The sequence below is a fragment of the Rhinolophus sinicus genome, linkage group LG02, assembly GCF_036562045.2.
Source record: "Rhinolophus sinicus isolate RSC01 linkage group LG02, ASM3656204v1, whole genome shotgun sequence".
Classification (NCBI taxonomy): Eukaryota; Metazoa; Chordata; class Mammalia; order Chiroptera; family Rhinolophidae; genus Rhinolophus; species Rhinolophus sinicus.
In genome coordinates this window covers 97,600,499-97,620,486 of record NC_133752.1, presented here as the reverse complement: position 1 = coordinate 97,620,486, position 19,988 = coordinate 97,600,499, and the positions used below count along the sequence as shown (strand labels likewise).

Here is a 19,988-nt window from a genome sequence, read left to right as displayed (position 1 = left end):
TGTTATTTTTAGCTCAAGCTCTTGGATCTGATAACCCAAGGAATCTCAGTAAACTTGCACAGACACATTAACTGCTTAAAGCTGCAGGAGTGTCAATTATGAAAATGAATTAAAATTCAACAAACTGCACATTACTTCCCTGAAAGAGTTCATCTAAAAGCCTGATTCACATTCAGAGTGAAGTATTCTTTATCACTGCATCCAATCAACACAGCGAACAGTAAACTGCTAAGAGCAGTCTGAAAGCTTTTTTTTTTTTAAAGCCTTCAGGAGTCCTATTAAACAAGATACTTTGTTATAAAAATGGCACAGAATGAAATCTTTATGACTCACGGGTAAATTTACAGCCTTAAATTCCTTCATTATTAAGTAAGAAAAATGAAGAAATAGAGGAACCCAGTATTCTCTTTAAGAAAAAGAACAACAAAAGAAACCAAATGACCAAATTAATAAAACATATGAAAATAAAAATGAAATGAATAATACAGATAACAAAAAAAAATATTATAGGACAGGTAAATATATCCAACAGCTGTTGTTTTGTTTTTGTTTTGAAGATTGAAAATCCCTTGTAAGATCAAGTAAAGATAAAAGAGCAAGGCCAAATAATACATAAGATTAAAATGTGAAAGGAAACACAGCCAGACATAGAGAATAAATTAAAAGGCTTATAAGAAAATTTATGAATCGAATCTATGGCATCAGATTTGATGATGATTTCTTAACAAAATACAGACAACCCAAAAAGAAAAGAAAAATTTGAATAGGTAATTATTATAGAAGAATCAGAAAGGTGATTAAAGACTCAATATCAAAAAGGCCCCAGGACCAGTGGGACAGATGGCTAAGTTTTATCTCATCTTAATTCAAAGTTTTAAAAACCAGTGTTCCCAGTCTTCTATAATGATAAGAATCAGGTGAGATGCTTATAAAAGGCACAGATGACTAGGTCTCTTCCCTGGAAAGTAGGTCTGATTAGGACCTAGTTACATTTGTCTAGGTCCTTTCTATCTTCAGAGACATTGGGAACTGATTTTAACTCTGATTTAAACTTTTACAGGCCAAAGAAAAAAGATTATAAAGCTCATTGACGTAACTTTGATACTCAAATCTAATTAAGATAGAAAACTAATACAATAGATAAATCTCACTAATGAATATAGGTGCAAAAATTCTAAATAAAACACTTGAACATAGAATCCAGAAATTTATCAAAAGAGAAATGCAATTTGACTACACTGGGTTTATTCCAGAAAAATAAGGATACTTACATATTAAGAAGTCTATCAACGTAAGAAGAGATATGGACAAATGGCTACAGAAAAGTATGATTATATCATTAGTAATGAAAAGACATTTGATACAATTCAGCAGGATGCCTAATAAAAACTCTAAGCAAAATAACAATAAAAGGATATTATTTGTAATAAATGCTCTTTATCAGAAATAAGAGCAAAACACTAAAACCATTTCTCTTAAAATCAGAAGCTAGATAGGGAAGCAAGCTATCTATAATCGTTATTGCTTACTGACTTAGACTCTAAGTCTTAGATGCTCTAAGAACACAAAAGAAAAAGAAATGACTGACATAACATAAAAAAGGGTAAAACTATTCTTTTTGCTGATGACATCATTACATATTTAGGAAAGTCTACCAATGGAAGAAATATTTCATTTAGAGTAACACCGAAAACCATAACATAGAAATAAACTTAAAAAATAAAACTTAAGTGCTAGATGACTAAAACTATAAATGATCAAACACTCAGGCAACATGTAAAGAAATGGAAAGGCGTATCATGATTTGGATGAGAAGATAAAACATAAAAATGACAATGCCCTCAAACTGATACATATATTTAATACGATTCTAATTAGAATTCCAGTTGGGGTTCTGAGAGTTGAATAAATAGATCTTAAAGTTTATATGGACAAACAAATGCCAGACAATAGCTAAGAAAACCATGGAAAAGCAGTAAGTGAGTACAGGACTTGCCTTATTAAGTAGGATGCCTTACTAGAAAAACAGAATATCAAACCACTCTAATCAAGTCAACAGAATATTGGTATAGAAATAGAAACATAAATTAGTAGATAAAATAGAGATTCCATGTTATGTAAGGCCACGTTATATAGATTCCAATATATGATAAGCCAATCCAGTGGGGAAAAAGGTATAGTATTTTGTAATAATGATAATGAAGCACAACTGGCTCTCTGTCTGGAAGAAAATAATAGTGGGACCCACCTGGTACTATATAAAAAATAAATTTCAAATAGAATAAAGACAAATATATTTTTTAAAAACTTTCACAAAAATGTAGGAGACTACATGTACAATCTAGAGATAGGGAAAAATTCTAAACCAAGGTTAGAAACCCAGATGTTATAAACAAAAAGATAATCCTGTTTGAATATACAAAAATTAAAAGTATGTTTCTGTATTGTAAAAGATATGATAAAAAGTAAGTCATGAACAAGCCATACAACTGGAAACATATTTGTAATACAAATGATAGAAAAATATAATGTCTACAATATTCAATGAGAACTTAGAAATCAATGTAAAGCATCGAAATAACTCAATAAAAAGGGCAATGCACATAAACCTACAATTCATAAAAAAACAAACCCAAGCAGCCAAAAACCAATGGAAAGATGCTCATATTCTCTATTTTTTAGTTAAGGGCATACAAATTTGAAATGAGATGTTACTTTCACCCATCAGACTAACAAATATTTAAAAAACTACAACACATTGCTGGCAGAGATGGGGGTGGGGAGGGCACTCTCATAAATTACTGCTGGAAATGTGCAGTGTTTCAGAATTGTTGGAAGGCAGTCTTGCAATTCATATTCAAATTATATATATATATATATATATATATATATATATATATATATATATATATATATCTTTTACCCAGCTATCCCACTACTAGAGAACTATCCCACCAAAATAAAAGCACTAGTAAATAAAGACAAATTTGGCTTTGCTCATGGTGACAAAGATCTGGAAGCATTACTAGCTATACTCCCAGCCAAAGCTCGATGGCTACATATATGGTGTTGCCTTAGGCTGCCACTGTTGAACAGGTATGGACTCTGGTAGCCCTTAAATTGATAAACAATAAGCCTCTATGGATAGAACAGTGGCCCCTCTCTAAGGAAAAATTAGAGGCGTTAACAGAATTAATACAGACTCAATTAGAATGAGATCATATAGAATCTTCTACCAGCTCTTGGAATTCTCCTGTATTTGTTATTAAGAAAAAATCAGGAAAATGGCGAATGCTCACAGATCTGCGAGCTATCAATGCTATAACTGAGGCCATGGGTGATTTACAGCCTGGGCTCCCACAACCTTCAATGATTCCAAAAAATTGGCCTTTAATAGTTATAGGTTTACAGGATTGTTTCTATACAATCCTTTGCATCCTCAAGATTGTCCTCGATTTGCATTTTCTGTTCCTTCAATTAATAATAAGGAACCTATGAAGAGATTTCAGTGGAAAGTCCTCCCACAAGGAATGCTTAATAGCCCTACAATTTGTCAGCTTTTTGTAGCCAGAACATTACAACCCGAAAGAACTAACTTCCCAGATTGTTATATTATTCATTATATGGTTGATATTCTGTGTGCTGTGCCCTCTATAGAGCTTTTAGCGACATGCTTTGAATTCTTAAAATCAACTTGATTAGGCGGGACTTTGCATTGCTCCAAATAAAATTCAAACTACAACACCGGTCCAATATTTAGGAACAGTTGTAGACCGCCAGTCTATCAAACCCCAGAACGTCCAAATTAGAAGGGATCAAATTTCTACTTTAAATGATTTACAAAAATTATTGGGAGATATTAATTAGCTACGTCCAACTTTACGTGTTCCCAATTATGCTCTCAGTAATTTATTTGGTCTTTTGTGGGGGCCCCCTGTCAACTGGATAGCCTCTGCACCCTAACTCCTCAGGCCAACCAAGAGTTAGAATTAGTTGAAAAGAAAATTCAGGACGCTCAAGTTCAACGTATTGATCCCTCTTTGCCTTTACAAATGCTAATTTTCCCTACTCCACATTCACCTATGGTGGTAACTGTTCAACAAAATGACCTCGTAGAGTTGCTTTTTCTGCCTAACAACTTTGTTAAGCTATGTAGAGTTGACCTCAGAACTCATATCATGAGCCCACACCAGGGTGCTTCATTTAAATGGACAGGATCCCAATAAAATAGTGGTTCCCTTTAAACAACAACAAATAACACTTTTAAACATTCATTCTGAATCTTGGCAAATTGCTATTAGTGACTTTTTTGGAATAATTGGCAATCATTATCCAAAAAATAAATTATTTCAGTTTCTCCTGAAAACTAACTGGATTTTACCTAAAAAACTCAGACAGGCTCCTATTCCTCAAGTCTTTACAGTTTTTACAGATGGATCTAATAATGGTAAAGCAGTAATTGTCAGCAAAAAAGGTCATCAACTTATTCACACTAATTGTACTTCAGCACAAAAGGCCAAACTGGTAGCAGTTTTAACCGCATTACAAACTTCCTGAGACCCTTTAAACCAGGGGTGTCCAAACTTTTTTCAACGTTTTTCACCAGGGGCCATATGCGGTAAAATACACAAACAGTCGGGCCACTCACTCGGGGTGAAGTACGTATTGCCTCACCTGGTTTATTTAAGTAAACTAAATATATTTTTGGAATTTTCTGCAGGCCAATAAAAAATGGATTGTGGGCTGCAGTTGGCCCGCGGGCCGCAGTTTGGACACCCCTGCTTTAAACACTGTTTCTGATTCTGCTTACGTTGTTCATACAGTACAAAGTATTGAAACAGCATCTCTCTCCAATAATTCTAATCAACCTCTTCTGCTTTTGTTTACCCATCTCCAACAGATTGTGAGAAACGGTCAACACCCTTTCTTTATCACCCATATTCAGGCTCACACTACATTACCTGGCCCTATGACTCAAGGTAATGCTATTGCAGACACATCAGTAGGGAGTGCCCATGTTACCGAGGCAACACATTTTCATTCTCTGACCCATACCAATGCTGGTGGTCTTTGCTCGGTTTCCTATCACTAACAAACAAGCTTGACAGATTTTCAAGCCTGTCCGACTTGTCGGATTCTTAATGCTCCGCAAGAATGCCCTGAAGGAGTAAACCCTAGAGGTCTTGTAGCCAATGCTCTTTGGCAAATGGATATAGCTCATATTCCTTCCTTTGGACGTTTGTCCTTTGTGCATGTCACCATTGATACAGCCTCTGGCTTTCTAGTTGTTACTGCTCAAAGTGGTGAGACTACTGCCCACGCAGTACACCACTTGTTTGTCTGTTTTTCAATTATGGGGCTTCCTCTAGCGATCAAAACAGACCCTGCATACACCAGTGCCAAGTTTGCATAATTCTGTGCTGAATGGCACATTACTCACACCACTGGTATTCCTTACAACCCACAGGGTCAAGCCATTGTTGAACGTGCTAATGCCATGTTGAAAAAACAATTACAAAAACAAAAAGAGGGAGAAATAGGGGACCCCCCACAGATACAATTAGCAAGAGCTATGTTTACTTTAAATTTTTGAATTAATCTGGCTCAGATACCAAGGCTTACCTTGGATGCACTGCAGCTGAGAGACGTTTCAATAGTCTCCAGAGTCCAAAACCTTTGGAAAATGTGCCTATTTGGTGGAAGGACATTCAAACTAATCAATGGCATCTAGGAACTTTATGGACATGGGGACGAGGTTTTGCTTGTATTTCTCCAGGTCCTGAAGAATGACCTTTGTGGATACCTGGTTGGTGTGTAAACCATATCATGAGCAGCATCCAGCGAAAGAGAAACCTCACTTGGCTGAAACCCTTCACAGGGTACAGAGAGACGGTGGAGCCTCCAACAATCAAGATGTCCAACCTCTCCTTCCAACCTGCTGACCGATCACTCATCCAGTGCCCTCAATCCCCATTAGAACTGTGATTCGACAGATGACAACACAAACGACCAGTGCCCAACCTCCCACTTGGGGGCAACTGAAAAAGTTGGCTCTAATAGCAGAAAAAAGGTTGATGAAAAGGGAGTTCTCAAAACTGACGTCAATATGTTTTTGTCCATGTTGGTGGTTGTCTCTGTTGTAAGTTGCCTCTCACTTGGCTTTGCCACCAAGAATTTTACTTATTGGGCTTATTTACCCAATCCTCCATTATTGACACCTGTAACTTGAAATAATGATCCTCCTCTCAGTTATTTTAATGATTGTTCTTGGTTTCCTGGACCAGAGGATCAAAGAGGTCCGGAATTTCCTGAAGAGCAAGGTCGAAATTTCACTCTTTCTGTCCATACAGCTCTAGGCTATTTATATACACCCGCTTGCATTGGTCCCATCCCTCCGTGTCTTTCTCTCTCCGGTCAAGCTTGGGTAATTACCAAGGGAGAAGGAAATGACACAAGGATTTGTTTATGATCTCTGGTAAAGGATTTCATACACAGGAGTTAAACACTCATAGTTTTCCTCCTCCACTTCATCCATGTTCTCAAAATAATAATTGGATTGATACACATTCCTACATTCATTGGGAGGAATGTTGGGGAAGCCTAGATTGGGTGTTATTTAATATTTCCCATGGCACTGTGGTTGATTGGGGCCCTTATGGAATCACAATCCATGTATGTTCTCGCTTAAGATGCTCTGATCCTCAGTCATTAAGAGAACAGTTGCTCGGTCAAGGCTTTCCACGAATAATTAAATCACCACTTAATATCTCTATCTTTTGGAAGGAGAAGGTTCTGGCTCCATCTCAATTAAGAATGATCAAACCCATCCGAGGCCCATTGCAAACAACTTTATGGAAAGTGGCCTTAAGCCTAGGACAAGAAAAGATATGGGAAGGAAATTATACTAAAGATGAAAACAAAAAATATGCCTTTAGATTTGAAAAAACACGAAATGTTCAATTTACAAGTTTGTCTTAAAATTCCTTCTGTCTTTTTATTAGGGAAGTTTACAATTGATCCAATTTTAAAAGTGGTTGAATGCCCTCAATGTCGTTTGTTCACATGCCTTAATTCTTCAATTTATAATCCCTCCCATGACCAAATTATGATCTTAAAAAGAAGATGGGGTTTATGGATACCCGTCCAAGCCCCTAGGGCGTGGGAAGGCTCCCCAACTGTTCATGTTGTTTTACAATTTCTTCATAAGACTTTACATAGGACTAAAAGAGTTATTGGAATCTTGATTGCAGCAGTTATGGGAATTATAGCAACAGCCACCGTGGCTGCAGTCTCTGGAGTAGCATTACATCAGACTGTATAGACAACTCAATTTGTACGAGAATGGCATGAAAATGCTAGTAAGACTTGGAATTGACAAAAAAAAAAAAAAATTAGTGTTAGATTAGCTGATTTAGAGACAACTGTCGTTTCTCTTGGAGATCAATTAGAAAATCTTCATACCTTGATTACTTTGAAATGTGATTGGAATGTTTCTACTTACTGTGTGACTCCTTTCTCTTATAACCAAACTAGCTCATACCCCGTAGTCGGAGGTACGAGCTCACCTCCGGGGACATGCTCCCAACCTTACTGTGGATGTTCTACAGTTACAACAAGAAATGGGTCAGATGTCTCATGCCACGCTCCCACTCCTCCCAGGAGAGGAGACGCTTTCCATGGCTGCGGAAGAACTATCTCATTTGAATCCACTCACTTGGGTGAAAACCCTAGGTGGAGGATTTGTGGATGCAATTGCATTTCGGTTAATTATTCTTATTCTATTTTGTTTAGTCCCCAGGTGTGGACAACAAGCCCTCCAACGGGCCATAAATGAGGAAACTGCTAAGTCTGTGTTTCTCCTACTACAAAAACAAATAGGGGGAGATGTTGCCTTACAGCTGCCTAACCATTTGTTCTCCTGCGCTCTTCCCAGGATTTCACAAGGGAGTGCTTCAGTAAACTGAGGCCTGATGGAGAGATCGGAAAAACTTCCTTGAGGGGATGTCTCAGCAAACTGAGACCTGATGGAATAATATTGGTCCCTCCCCTTTAATGGATCCCCTGGAGTTATGCGTGTGTGAAGGCACAGTACGTGCTGGAGCACAATGGGGACTTTTGGAAAGACAGACAGCAGGCACGTAATTCACAGATCTTGAGATTAACAAGCTTTTCTTCCTCATTTGTTAACCAATAAAATGTGTTGGCCCGAATAGGGACTCAGTCCTTGAGGCTTGAGTCCCTTGGCCCCGCTTGCACTCTATTCTTGGTTACTGTCTTTCTTAACCCTGCGCTGCCCTCCTCACTTCCCACAGCTCTTGTCATGCAGGACGCAACAATATGGGACACTGTGTTGCCTTTAAGAAAACTTATTTAGTACTATACTAGGTGATTTGAAGGCATTTTCAGAAGATATTGCGGAGTGAGAAAAACTAGATATTGAAGAGTGTGTGTAATATAATCCCATATTAATAAAACAATGGCCACTCATCCAGACATATGTACATGTACATATTTGTGCTTGTGCATGTGGTATATGGTGTGTGTGTGTGAGAGAGAGAGAGAGAAAGAGAGAGAGAGAGAGAGGTGTCTACAAGCAGGATTTTATGAGCAGGGAGCTAAACATGGAGTGCTGGACTATGTGCGATGGGCTTTAACATCCATTAGCTGGGGGAAGGGAAGGGGAGCAGGTATGGATGGAAGAGGGTAGGATGGGGATGAGAGAACTGAAAAAAAAAAACTTTTTAAAAAGACTCCACTAGAAATTGATAAGCTGATCCTCAAATTCATATAGAAATTCAAGGGACCCAAAACAATCTTGAAAAAAAATGATGTTGGAAGACTCATACTTCACAATTTCATAACTTATTACAAAGCTACAGTAATCAAAACTTTGTAGTACTGGCATGAAGACAAACACATAGATAAATATAATAGAATTGAGAGTTCAGAAATAAATCTATACATTTGTGTCAATTGATTTTTGACAAGGATGCCAACACCAACCAATGGGGAAGAACAGTCTCTTCAACAAATCGTTGTGATACAACTGAATAACCTCATGCAAAAGAAGCTGGACTCCTACCTCACACCAGACACAAGAATTAGCTCAAAGTGGAACAAAGATCTGAATGTAAGAGCTAAAACTATACAACTCTTAAAAGAAAACTTAGGCATGAATCTTCGTGACTTTGGGTTTCTTATGTATGACACCAAAATCATACGCAACAAAAGAAAAAATAAATAAACTGGACATCACAAAAATTAAAATCTTGTGTGCTTCAAAGGACAAAGATCAAGAAAGTAAAAAGACAACAAATGGGAGAAAATTTTTGCAAATCATATATCTGATAAGGGACTTGTATCTATAATATAAAGACTTCTTACAACTCAATAATAAAGACAACCCAATAAAAAAATAGGCAAAAGATCTGAATAGACGTTTTTCAAAGAAGATCTATAAATGACCAATAAGTACATGAAAATAAGTTCAGCTCATAAGCCATTAGAGAAATGCAAATCAAAACCACAATAAGATGCCACTTCCGACACCCTAGGATGGCTATAATCAAAAGACAGGTAATCACAAGTGTTGGCAAGAATGTGGAAAACTGGAACCCTCATACGCTGCAGAGGAAAATGTAAAATGATGCCTCCACTTTGGGAAACAGTCTGGCAATTCCTCAAATGGTAAAGAGATGATCCAGTAATTCCATTCATCAGTATATTCCCAAGACAATAAAACATGTTCACAGAAAAACTTGGACATGAATATTCATAGAAGCATTATTCATAATAGCCCCCAAATGGAAACAACCTAAATGTCCATGAGCTGAGGAATAGAAATAACATCAGGTATATCTATAAAATGAAATACTATTCAACAATAAATGAAGTACTGATACATGTTACCACATGGTTGAACCTTGAGAACATCACGTTAAATGAGAGAAGCCGGTCAAAGGAAGAAATATGGCATCACTCTATTTATGTGAAATGTCTGGAATAAACAGACCTAGGATGATAGAAAGCAGAGGTTGGGTAGGAATGAGGACTGTTTGCTAGCATGTTCCTTTTTGGGGTAAAAAATTTAGAACATCCAAATATTCTAAAAATGATGGTGATAGATGCACACTTCTGCAAATATACTAAAAGTCATAAAAATGTACACTTTTAAGTAGCTGACTTGTATGGTACATGAATTACATCTTAATAAAGGTGTTATGAAAAAAGACTGCACTAGAAAAGAACATGTAATACGATCATGTTTACGCATTTATATAAAATTTTATATATACGCAGGAGATGCAAATAAAAGTAAAATAAAAGACTAAGAACTAAACCAAATTCAATTGTATCTCAAGGCCACTGATTTCCTCATTTAGAAAGTAAATATTATACTTCTAGTTGTTTCATAAGGTTGCTTCAGTAATTAAAAGGATGATCCATGCAAAGCACTTAGCACAATGCTTGGTATATATTAATCACCCAATAAATGCTAACTCTTACCATTAGTGATGACGAAAAGGTACTTCCTAAAGCAGTTCAAATGTCTTTCACACTTACCTCCATTGTAAAACCTATGACTTTGAAACACTGCTCAATTAATTCATACTGGGATTTATAGACACTATTATTCGTCATGTCGTGTACTGTTCTGAGGTTGTCATTTTGTAGGTATCTGAAAATAAATATGAAAGGAAGGGTAAAAATATAAAATTAGGTGTAAAGTAAAAGTATTATTTATGAAAGTACAACCTGCTGGGTTACCTGGGAGGTTTATTTTCAGGCAATTTGTAATGGGCTAGTTTCTTCTTTTCTGATAAACCAGCATAGATGTAGTAAAACACATGAAAATTTTTTTCTCCACTGAAAAGATAAGACATTTTCAGTAAGGTGGTTAGTAAGAATATTTATTATTGTTCAAACTACTTGGCAATATAATTATCTGAACAACTGTGAGTGCCAACGTGGGCTTCCCCTGGGATACTGGATTTTGGCTTTCTCTGGTTGTTATCATTGTTGTTTCAACAACTACTGTCATTAAATCCCAGCCACCACTAAGCACTTTATATGAATCACTCAACGCTTACTTGTGAGTGACTACTAGGCATTGCTATAGGCACTGGAGATATAGCAGGGGCAAAGCAGTCAAAATCCCCTAACTTCTTGGAGTTCATGTGCCAGTGGAGCAGATAGAAAAAGAAACAAATTGATAATATACAGATAAGCACGCCAGATGACTGTATGTGCTCTCTTGTCTCATTTACCTGCCATAAGCCCCTAGTTACTCAGGCGGTTCCCTCATTTCACATACAAGCAAACTGAGGCTTAGAGGGCTACTGATCGCCCCCTCAGGCCACAGAACTGATGGCTAAACTGGATTCAGATCAAGGCTGGTTGACTCCAAAGGCCACGTCTTTAACCACCCTTGTACACTGCTTTCTGGGGCTCCATTTTCTCAGTGGTCTGAGGAGTTGGCCTCACAGGAGTCTCAAGTTCCATGACTCTGGTGCTGTGTATAAACAGCATTTCCCAGATTCAGGTATAATACAGTTAGGGTACAGGGGTCACAACAAGGAGAGTCTCTGGCTCAGGATGGTCCCTAACATAACTGCTGAGACCTCAGGGTCCCCCTTCTCCTCCTTTCCTCATCTTCCTTTTGCTCTGGAGAGTTCCTGGGATGGATCACACTGCCTCTCCAAGATCAGGCACGTTCTCTTCAGAAACAGGGAAGGATGGTCTTCCGGCTTCACAGGTTCACAGTCTCAGTTTTCCCTCTTTGCTTCTGCTTTCTTCTACTCTGACGACCATGACGGTCATTTGGGAGGCCATGGGGTTTGCATCTGTCTTGTGGCATTGCCCTTCCAATCCAAACACTGCACCTTCCTCTCCTTTGGGGTGGTCCTACACCCTCCCTTGATCATTCACTCCATGATCACCAGGTTCATGAGACTGGGGCTGGGGCAGAGAAGGGTTCCTCCTACAGGGACTAAATTAACGATACCCCTCAAAAGCGAAGGTCTTGCTGTCTTTATATCTTTTCATATTACTCCTCTTTCAGTTAGTATAAGACTCCCACCCCATCACAAAGCTTTGGATGTTACCAGAGGGACTGGGTCAGGAGATAGTAAATTGTTGCTGCACAAGGGCTCCTCTCTGCCCATGGGATTAGTTAGGGTTCTCCAGAGAAGTGGAACCAAAAAGGTTTGTTTATACACACACACACACACACACACACACACACACACGATGACTAAGGTGAGAAAAGGGAAATACTCCAAGGATAAATCTTTCGCAAATACACATTTTGGGAATGGATGGATGAATGTAAGTCAGAGAAGAAAAATTCAGAGAGGTGTGAGAGGAATCAGGGGAATCAGCTATGGAAGCAAAAGCAGGTGAGCTTTTCGAGTCAAAAGGGGTGTCCATTGGCTCAGATGCTGAAGTAAGGACTGCCACAAGCTTTAGATGGCTGCATTCATACTCTCCGCACCCCCAGCCATGACTTGTTGTACTCACCAGCAACATTTCAATGAACACTAACACTGGAAATGAGCAAGGTTAGGGCAAAATTGAAAGTTTAGTTCTTGTCTTTTTTACCACAAAATAACAAAACTTCTCCAAGACTGGCACAGCCTATAATTCAGTTTGCTTTATTCTGATGAAATTACATTGATTGCTCTGTGTGCCACACCTTTAACGCATAAAAGAGGCAGTGTACAATTAGAGAACTGACTCACAAACATAGACACACAAAATTGATGGTTTTCTCTTTAACTATAAGTTTACATTTACTGAGAATTGTAATTTGATAGGACCTGGAGATGCTATAGGAAATACACTGACCTTTAGTGGATAAACATTAGGAGAGTTAAAGAAACAGGAAAACAAGATACCGCCAAAATTACCCATTCCATGTCTTGCCATAACTACACCAAAGCTGTAGCTAAGACAGAGGACCTTAGCATCCCACACATGAGAATATGACTAGTGATTCCCAGGTCAGCATGGCCTGGGACAAACACTGGGTCTCAGTAAGTTACCAAATAGCATTTCTCTGCCTCTGGCCCCAACCCTCATAGTGTAGCCTGTAACACTTCTTCAGAGTCCCACTCAGCCATTTGCAGGAAGACGGTCTCGTGTGTTCACCTCCCCTGGACCCTATGCAGCCAAGCCCTCAAACACCCTCGAAACTGTGGCAAAGTCCTCACAAGGGTGCAGCTTACCCCATCTGTGAAATGTTTGCATCTTCAGCAAGGCTTAGAAAGCCAACAATGCTGCTTTGCATTCATCAGACCCCACAGAATATTCATGAAACAGTGCTTTTAATTTTTCATTTTTAATTATGGCTCTTCCACTAAGAGTCACACCTCTAAGACATGCAGTCTCCTCAATCCCTCTGTCTGCCACCCCGCTGCTCACATTTAGCAGATGAACCCATTGCCTACTTTCCTGAGAGATTAGAAACCAACAGGAATCAGCAGGCTTTGTGACAAAGCACACATGGTTCTCTAAAGGAGACTGAGCTGCTTTACTGCAGGAATCACATCTTATTTAGCTTTGTATCTTCTGTGCCTACTAAGTTCCCGGCACAGAACAGGCACTCAATAAATATTTGTCAGGTGGATGAATGGATGGATGGATAGATGAATGAATGAATGAATGATGAACTTTGTAGTCAGACAGAGAGACACACGTTCAAATCTCAACTCAGTCATGTATTAGCTTCTTGATATTAGGCAATTTATCACAATTCTCTTAGTTTCTGTTTCCTCATGTATAAGATAGACAATAATTTCCTGTCACATCACTGTAAAAATTAAAAGAGATAACAGATATAAAGTGCTTAGCACAGTGCCGACAGAGTAATTGCTCCATAAATAACACTGTCCCTTCCTCCACAGTAGAGAGCAGCACATCTGTCACTTTGTTGATGTCGTCTGTAGCGTCTGGTAAAATGCTGGGCATTTGAGGGGAATGCAATCAATGCTTGCTGAAGTTAGCTGTAGTAATGGGAGAAAAGTACAGTGTGACAGTTCTAATTTATTTTCATAAGAATTATCTAGCATTGACTTCTTTAATATGCTCATTTTCTTCTGGAAATTAAGCAGCTTCTTTTAAAGATTTCTTTTTTAAAATCTACATTCAGAAGAAGATTTAAGCCACGAATTTTGTAATGGTACCATTACTGAAAATACAAAAGTAAACATAGTCAGAGATTGGAGTGGGATAGCATGGGCAGAGGCAAAAAAAGAAAAGCACTTATTCCCTTAAAAGAAAGGGTAAATTCGTTTTAAAAAAATAATAGTCTGCTCTGGTTCTCTGCCACCTCAGATCTAGTCTCCACATTTTGTTGCTCTACACACTAACACCCAGGCTCCATACTCTCTGGCTTCCAGCTGAGATTGGCCAATCAGAAGCACAGGAAGGAGATGGGAGGGAGGGAGAAGAGAGAGGCCATGGTATCTGTCCCCTTGCTCTCCCTCACAATGGCTGTACTCCCCATGGCAACAGCTCCTGACAGACAGCCAGTCCTCCAGAGCCCTGGCTTTCACCTGATTCTGTAGTGCTGTGCCCTCCTTCTGTCCCGCAGTCCTCGGTGGCAATGGTTTCTTGCTGCCATGCGTCAGTGGGAATCTCACCATTTATTCTTGGTTCTTCGCTGCCCAATATACCTCTGTAAATAGTCCTCTCAGTTAAACCCTTTGAACTAGTTCTTTCCTTTCAGTACCCTGACTGATACAGTACATTTACATTTGTAATAAAAAATGGACCTACTAAGAATTCTTCTGCTACATTTCTAATATTTCATTTCCAAAGAACACAAATTCTCCAGAATTTAAAAATGCAATCGAAATTAAGTTTAAAAAGGTAGAAAAGAAAAATGGAAAAATTATAGGGCAGCTGTGCTCCAATTATACCTGAGTTGTATTCCAACCTGAATGTAAATTTGGAACCTGGAGGGCTTTCCCCCAATAAACGATGTTAGAAAACTAGAATAGTTCTTTAAGACAGCTGGAAAAAGCTTAATTAATACAGAATATCCCTAAAATATAACCCTAATTGTACAATTTCCTAGACGATATCCTACAGTATTTCAATAAGCATTCACGAGATTATTTCTATGGTTACAAACCGACGGCATCATTGTGCAGCTACAGACGTTACTGTCCACAGTTTATTCTATGAGAATGATTTCCAGCACTAACTCCACAGAAGCCACTGTGAATGGCGCCCCCGGACATTGTGCAACATGGTAGCCCCATCTAAATCTCAATGATTTAGCCTCTTAGGTAGACCTTCCCCAAAGGCCTGAAGGAGAGACTTACAGTTATGAGGGCAGGATGAATTGTTCTGAGAACCAGTTAAGTCTCCACATCTGTGTAAGACCCTGAGGTTCTCTGCCAGGTATAGGTGGCAAAGGCCACCACGCATGTCCACTAACTTCTGGGCACAGGGCACATGTTGGTGACAGTAGGACAGTAGCTGCTGTTTACTGAACATCTCCAGTGTGCCATGTACTGTACTAGATGTTATTTCTAATCGTCACACAACTATCAACACTACTGCTACTGATACTAGCTTAAACTTACAGGTTCTTACTGTGTGCTATTCACTGTGCTAAATACTTGACAGGCATGACCTTAATCTATAGGTAGGACTATTGCTATTTCCATTTTAAAGATGAAAAACTGAAGAGAAGTTAAATATTCCAAATCATGCACATAGTAAACTGCAGAACCAAGATCCTAGAAGGGTCCTTAAAATTTAAATATCTTAACCCAAAGTAGACCTCCATGTCACAGAGCCACAGTTAAAAACTACATTTGTCTAATATTCTTTCCTTATATATTTTGAATTGAGGACCAAAGGATAATTTTCCACATTGAGGGCTGAACTCAGGAGCTGGACTCCAGGCAACTTATACTCGCAATTTACTCATAATTGAATGATAGTAAGTTTGAAAGCACTTATATTAATAGTAATATACTAATACATAACAAGAGCTTGTGTTCCCATAAATTTAACATATGATATATTACTACAATAATATTTTATGTTTAGCATAAAAACAACATAAACAAATGGAAGACTCTAGCTCCCCATACTTCTTAAATAATATAACCACCAGGGTAGAAATCTAATGTTGTGACTATAGTTTCCTTATAAGAATAACAAACAAAGACATTTTGGAAGCATCAGGAGAGAAACGTGGCTATTCAGCTACAAACTGCCAAAATGAACTCATTCAACCTAATACCAAAACATCATATTAGCTTAAATCAGCCGGCAATAAGCAGGGCAATACAATAAAGCCCTTTCTTGAATCTTTATTTAGTCCCTTGCGTATAACCATAGGAATAACAGAATTAACAGAAAGATCCCTTTATATACATCAGCACTTAAAACAACAAAATGACTGTTATTTCTAATTAAATTGCACACTAGTTTTGTGCAAAGAAATATATTCTCTCCTATCACAGAAATCACTCTAATTTATCCTGTTAGTATCTGTGATAGGCGTATGCTTTCTATTTGGTTATCACAAATATTATTTTTTAATTCCTCTACTGGATGTGAGAAAGTAAGACTGCACTGAGGGAATCTTTGTTTCTAAGAGTAAGTACCTTGCACATAGTAGATGATAAATAAAATTTTGTCAAATTTTTGTTGAAACGTCAGTTATGACACATATCACTGATGACATGTATGCTGTTTATGACATGCATACTGCTATGACACACACGTCACTTGTGACACAGGTTGCTTGTTTAGGACACACATGTCACTTAGGACACAATACCACCATTGCCACACGTGTCAACTATGACACACATGTCACTAATGACAAATATGTTGCTGAGGGGACACATGCCGCTTATGACATTTTGCAACATGATGGCATGTCATTTAGGATATGCATGTCGTTTAGGACACATGTTGTCAACACACCAATTATGACACGTGTGTCAATTATGACTCGTGCGTCAATCATGACATGTCACTGACACATGTCATTCATAACACACATATCACAGGGTACATGCCACTTGTGACACATATGCCACTTAATGCCACATGCATCACTGATGACACGTATGTCACTTATGACACGTAGCTTTGCTTGTTTCCCAGAAAACAGAAGATATTTGATGTGAACTTACAGGGCTTGGTGGATAACTCGGGATTTCTCCAGAAGGTATTCATACATCTGTGCTCCCACTACAGCTCCAGAAGAGGTAAATTTCATTTCTAAGTATTTTCCAAATCGGCTGGAATTGTCATTTATAATAGTGCAGGCATTGCCAAAGGCTTCCACCAGATTGTTCACTTGTAAAATCTTTTCCTGAAGGGTTATGTTATTAGCCTAGAGAAATTGTCAAGATATATTGTAAGATGTAAAAAATTAATTTGGTATATAATAAAATGTCTCTTCTTTGACAAGTTCTTTATGTAGCTATAAACTTACAAGAGCATATTCTTGGAGTACAGCCAGACATGACAACCTAGTCCATTTCTCCCTTCCCATATGTGTATCCACCCACTTGTTTTCTTAGAGAGGCAAAAAGACGTTCTATGCTTTTTCTATTCAAATACAGTCCCACTCGGTGTGGATTTACAAACACAATTTATGCATACAGAGAGACACGTCTCCTTTTGTTATTCCTCCTCTGCCTGCCTGGCTCCCCATCCAATGTTCCCTGAAGTCAGAACCATTCACCTGCTTCCATGGAAGCTGCTAAACCTGAAACTGAGGGAGTAAAGATAACTGGTCGTTTCAAAAGCAGAGGAAAGGGAGTAATTGTGAAAATCGGGACAGCTTAGAAGTGTGGAAGGGGAAGGGGAGGCCCAGTCACCGCCAATAGGCCTACTTGCCTGTCCCTCTAGCTTTTCCTACCCTGTCTCAGATTCTCCTCTCAAACAGGTGTTACTTTTGCTTTTTTTATCACTTCACTTGAAATTCCATCAAGTAGAAATTTATTTGGATTAAAAGGCAACCTCTTTTAGAAAAGCATCCTCCCCTCTGAGAAGTTGGAGGAGACAGTATGAGTCATTCACATCTTGGTGGAAACTGTATCAAATAGATTATCTGCAATGTAATACCTTGCTGAGCTCAGCTTTGTTAAAGGTATGGAAATTTTATAAGTTGGGGAGAGGAGCAGTAGGTATTTCTGGAATGCAGGCTACAGTAGAACGAAGATGGGCTGGAGGGGGCATTCACAGTGAGGTTTCAAGGGCATATAAGGACTTTGGGTATTTTCTAAAAGAGGCATTAAGGGTTGAGAGCAAAGAGTAATAAGAACTGGGACAAACTTGGCTCTTTTAAAATGTTGTTTGGGGCTGGCCTGCACCTATGGAAAAGGTGAGAAAATATCTTTATTCACTGTATGAAACATCAGTGCCCCAAGCAATGTTTTGAAACTGAATATTACAAATGTAACTTCAATCCACCAAACATCCCATGTTTGTATCTGGTAAATCTTCATCAGAAAGATAAGTAAAAAAAACATGATAACCTCTGATAAGGGTAGGATTCCGAGGTTGTGTGTGTGTGTGTGTGACCATTCCCAATTAATATTAAATCACAGTTTCAGATCTAGAACAAGATAAAGAGATGAGATAAACAAGTTTGCTGACATCTACAAAACAACATTCACACTCAAGCTAATCCATTACCTCTATCAGCCCACAAATCAGGAAAGAGTGGCAAAGGCTTGAGTAAATGAATTTGGGTGAACACTTCTATGCCAGAATAGTGTGCTGCGCCTCACCCCCTTCCCCCTCAAAAATTACATCTTATTTCACTGGACTTAAAACCTTTTCGAATGATACTTATCCTAGTTGTAAGGAGAGTGAAGTTGATGGGCAAAGGAATGGGGAAGGGATTGAGATGCCAGCCCTAAGGTGGCTCTACCTTCCTTTGGGGTCACAGGTCTGGTTAGTAGAGGTCATAGTAATCCATTGAGAAAAGTATATTTCTATTCCATACCAATATACATGATTGAAAATATTAAACCTGTCAATTGATTTTTAATAGGAACATTATTTTGAAAATGAGTTAGACTCAATTAAACAGTTGTTTTGACACTATGAGATTTCACCCTTTTATAGAGAGGTTAGGTCTGGCCTTGTACCCACAGTACTTTGTAACACAAGATTCCTATAATCACAATGATGGCAAAAATTTTAACATGACTCTAATTATAAGTATGTGGATCATAATAAAATTTTTCACGGAGATAAGGTACATACAATGAATTTTTTAAAAAAGGTATTAGCCTAGTAAGAACACATAATTCTTGACCTATCTCATTTCAAGGATTCTACCTAGAAAGTTCAAACCTAGTCTCTATCATCTTCTCCTTTTCAAAAATTAACTGAAAGCAACAAACAAACAAAAACTCAGAGACACAAACAACAGTTTAGTGGTTATCAGAGCATAAGATGGGAGGGAAAGTAGTAGAAGAGGGTAAAGAGGGTGAAATATATGGTGATGGAAGGACAATTGACTCTGGGTGGTGAACACACAATGAAATATATAGATGATGTACTATAGATAATGTACTATAGAGTTGAACACTTGAAAACTATATAATTTAACTAACCAATGTCACCCCAATAAATTTAATAGAAATTAAAAGATATTAAAATGTAATTTACACACAGTAAGATTAATCCTTTATTAGTGTAAAGTTCTGAAAGTTTTTACAAACATATACAATCATATAACCCCCACTACAATCCACACATACAATTCCATCACCCCTCAAATTGTATCATTATCCTGTATAGTCAACACATCCCTCCATCCCAGGCCTGTGATAGTCACTGATCTGTTTATGTTACTATAATTTTAAATTTGCAAGCGTGACATATAAATTGAATCATACAATATGTAGTCTTTTGAATCTGGCTTTGAGCTAGCATAATGCATTTGAGATTTAGCGAAATCTCATCTAATAAGATTCATTCATTGCTTTTATCAG

The 19,988-nt window shown here is 38.0% G+C and overlaps 1 protein-coding gene across 7 annotated transcripts in view; it reads right to left on the bottom strand.

Moving 5' to 3' along the window:
- Positions 1-19,988, bottom strand: part of MYO3A (myosin IIIA) — a 217,461-nt gene that overhangs the window by 96,268 nt on the left and 101,205 nt on the right. For 6 of the 7 annotated variants that reach the window (XM_074324949.1, XM_074324951.1, XM_074324950.1 and 3 more), the window contains 3 exons: positions 17,166-17,368; positions 10,768-10,866; positions 10,564-10,678 (listed from right to left, as the gene is read on the bottom strand). In XM_074324949.1, coding sequence (XP_074181050.1) covers positions 10,564-10,678; positions 10,768-10,866; positions 17,166-17,368 — 417 coding nt within the window. Of the gene's footprint in view, positions 1-10,563; positions 10,679-10,767; positions 10,867-12,700; positions 14,004-17,165; positions 17,369-19,988 lie in introns of those variants that run through there. The other variant, XM_074324955.1, reaches the window with a different exon arrangement.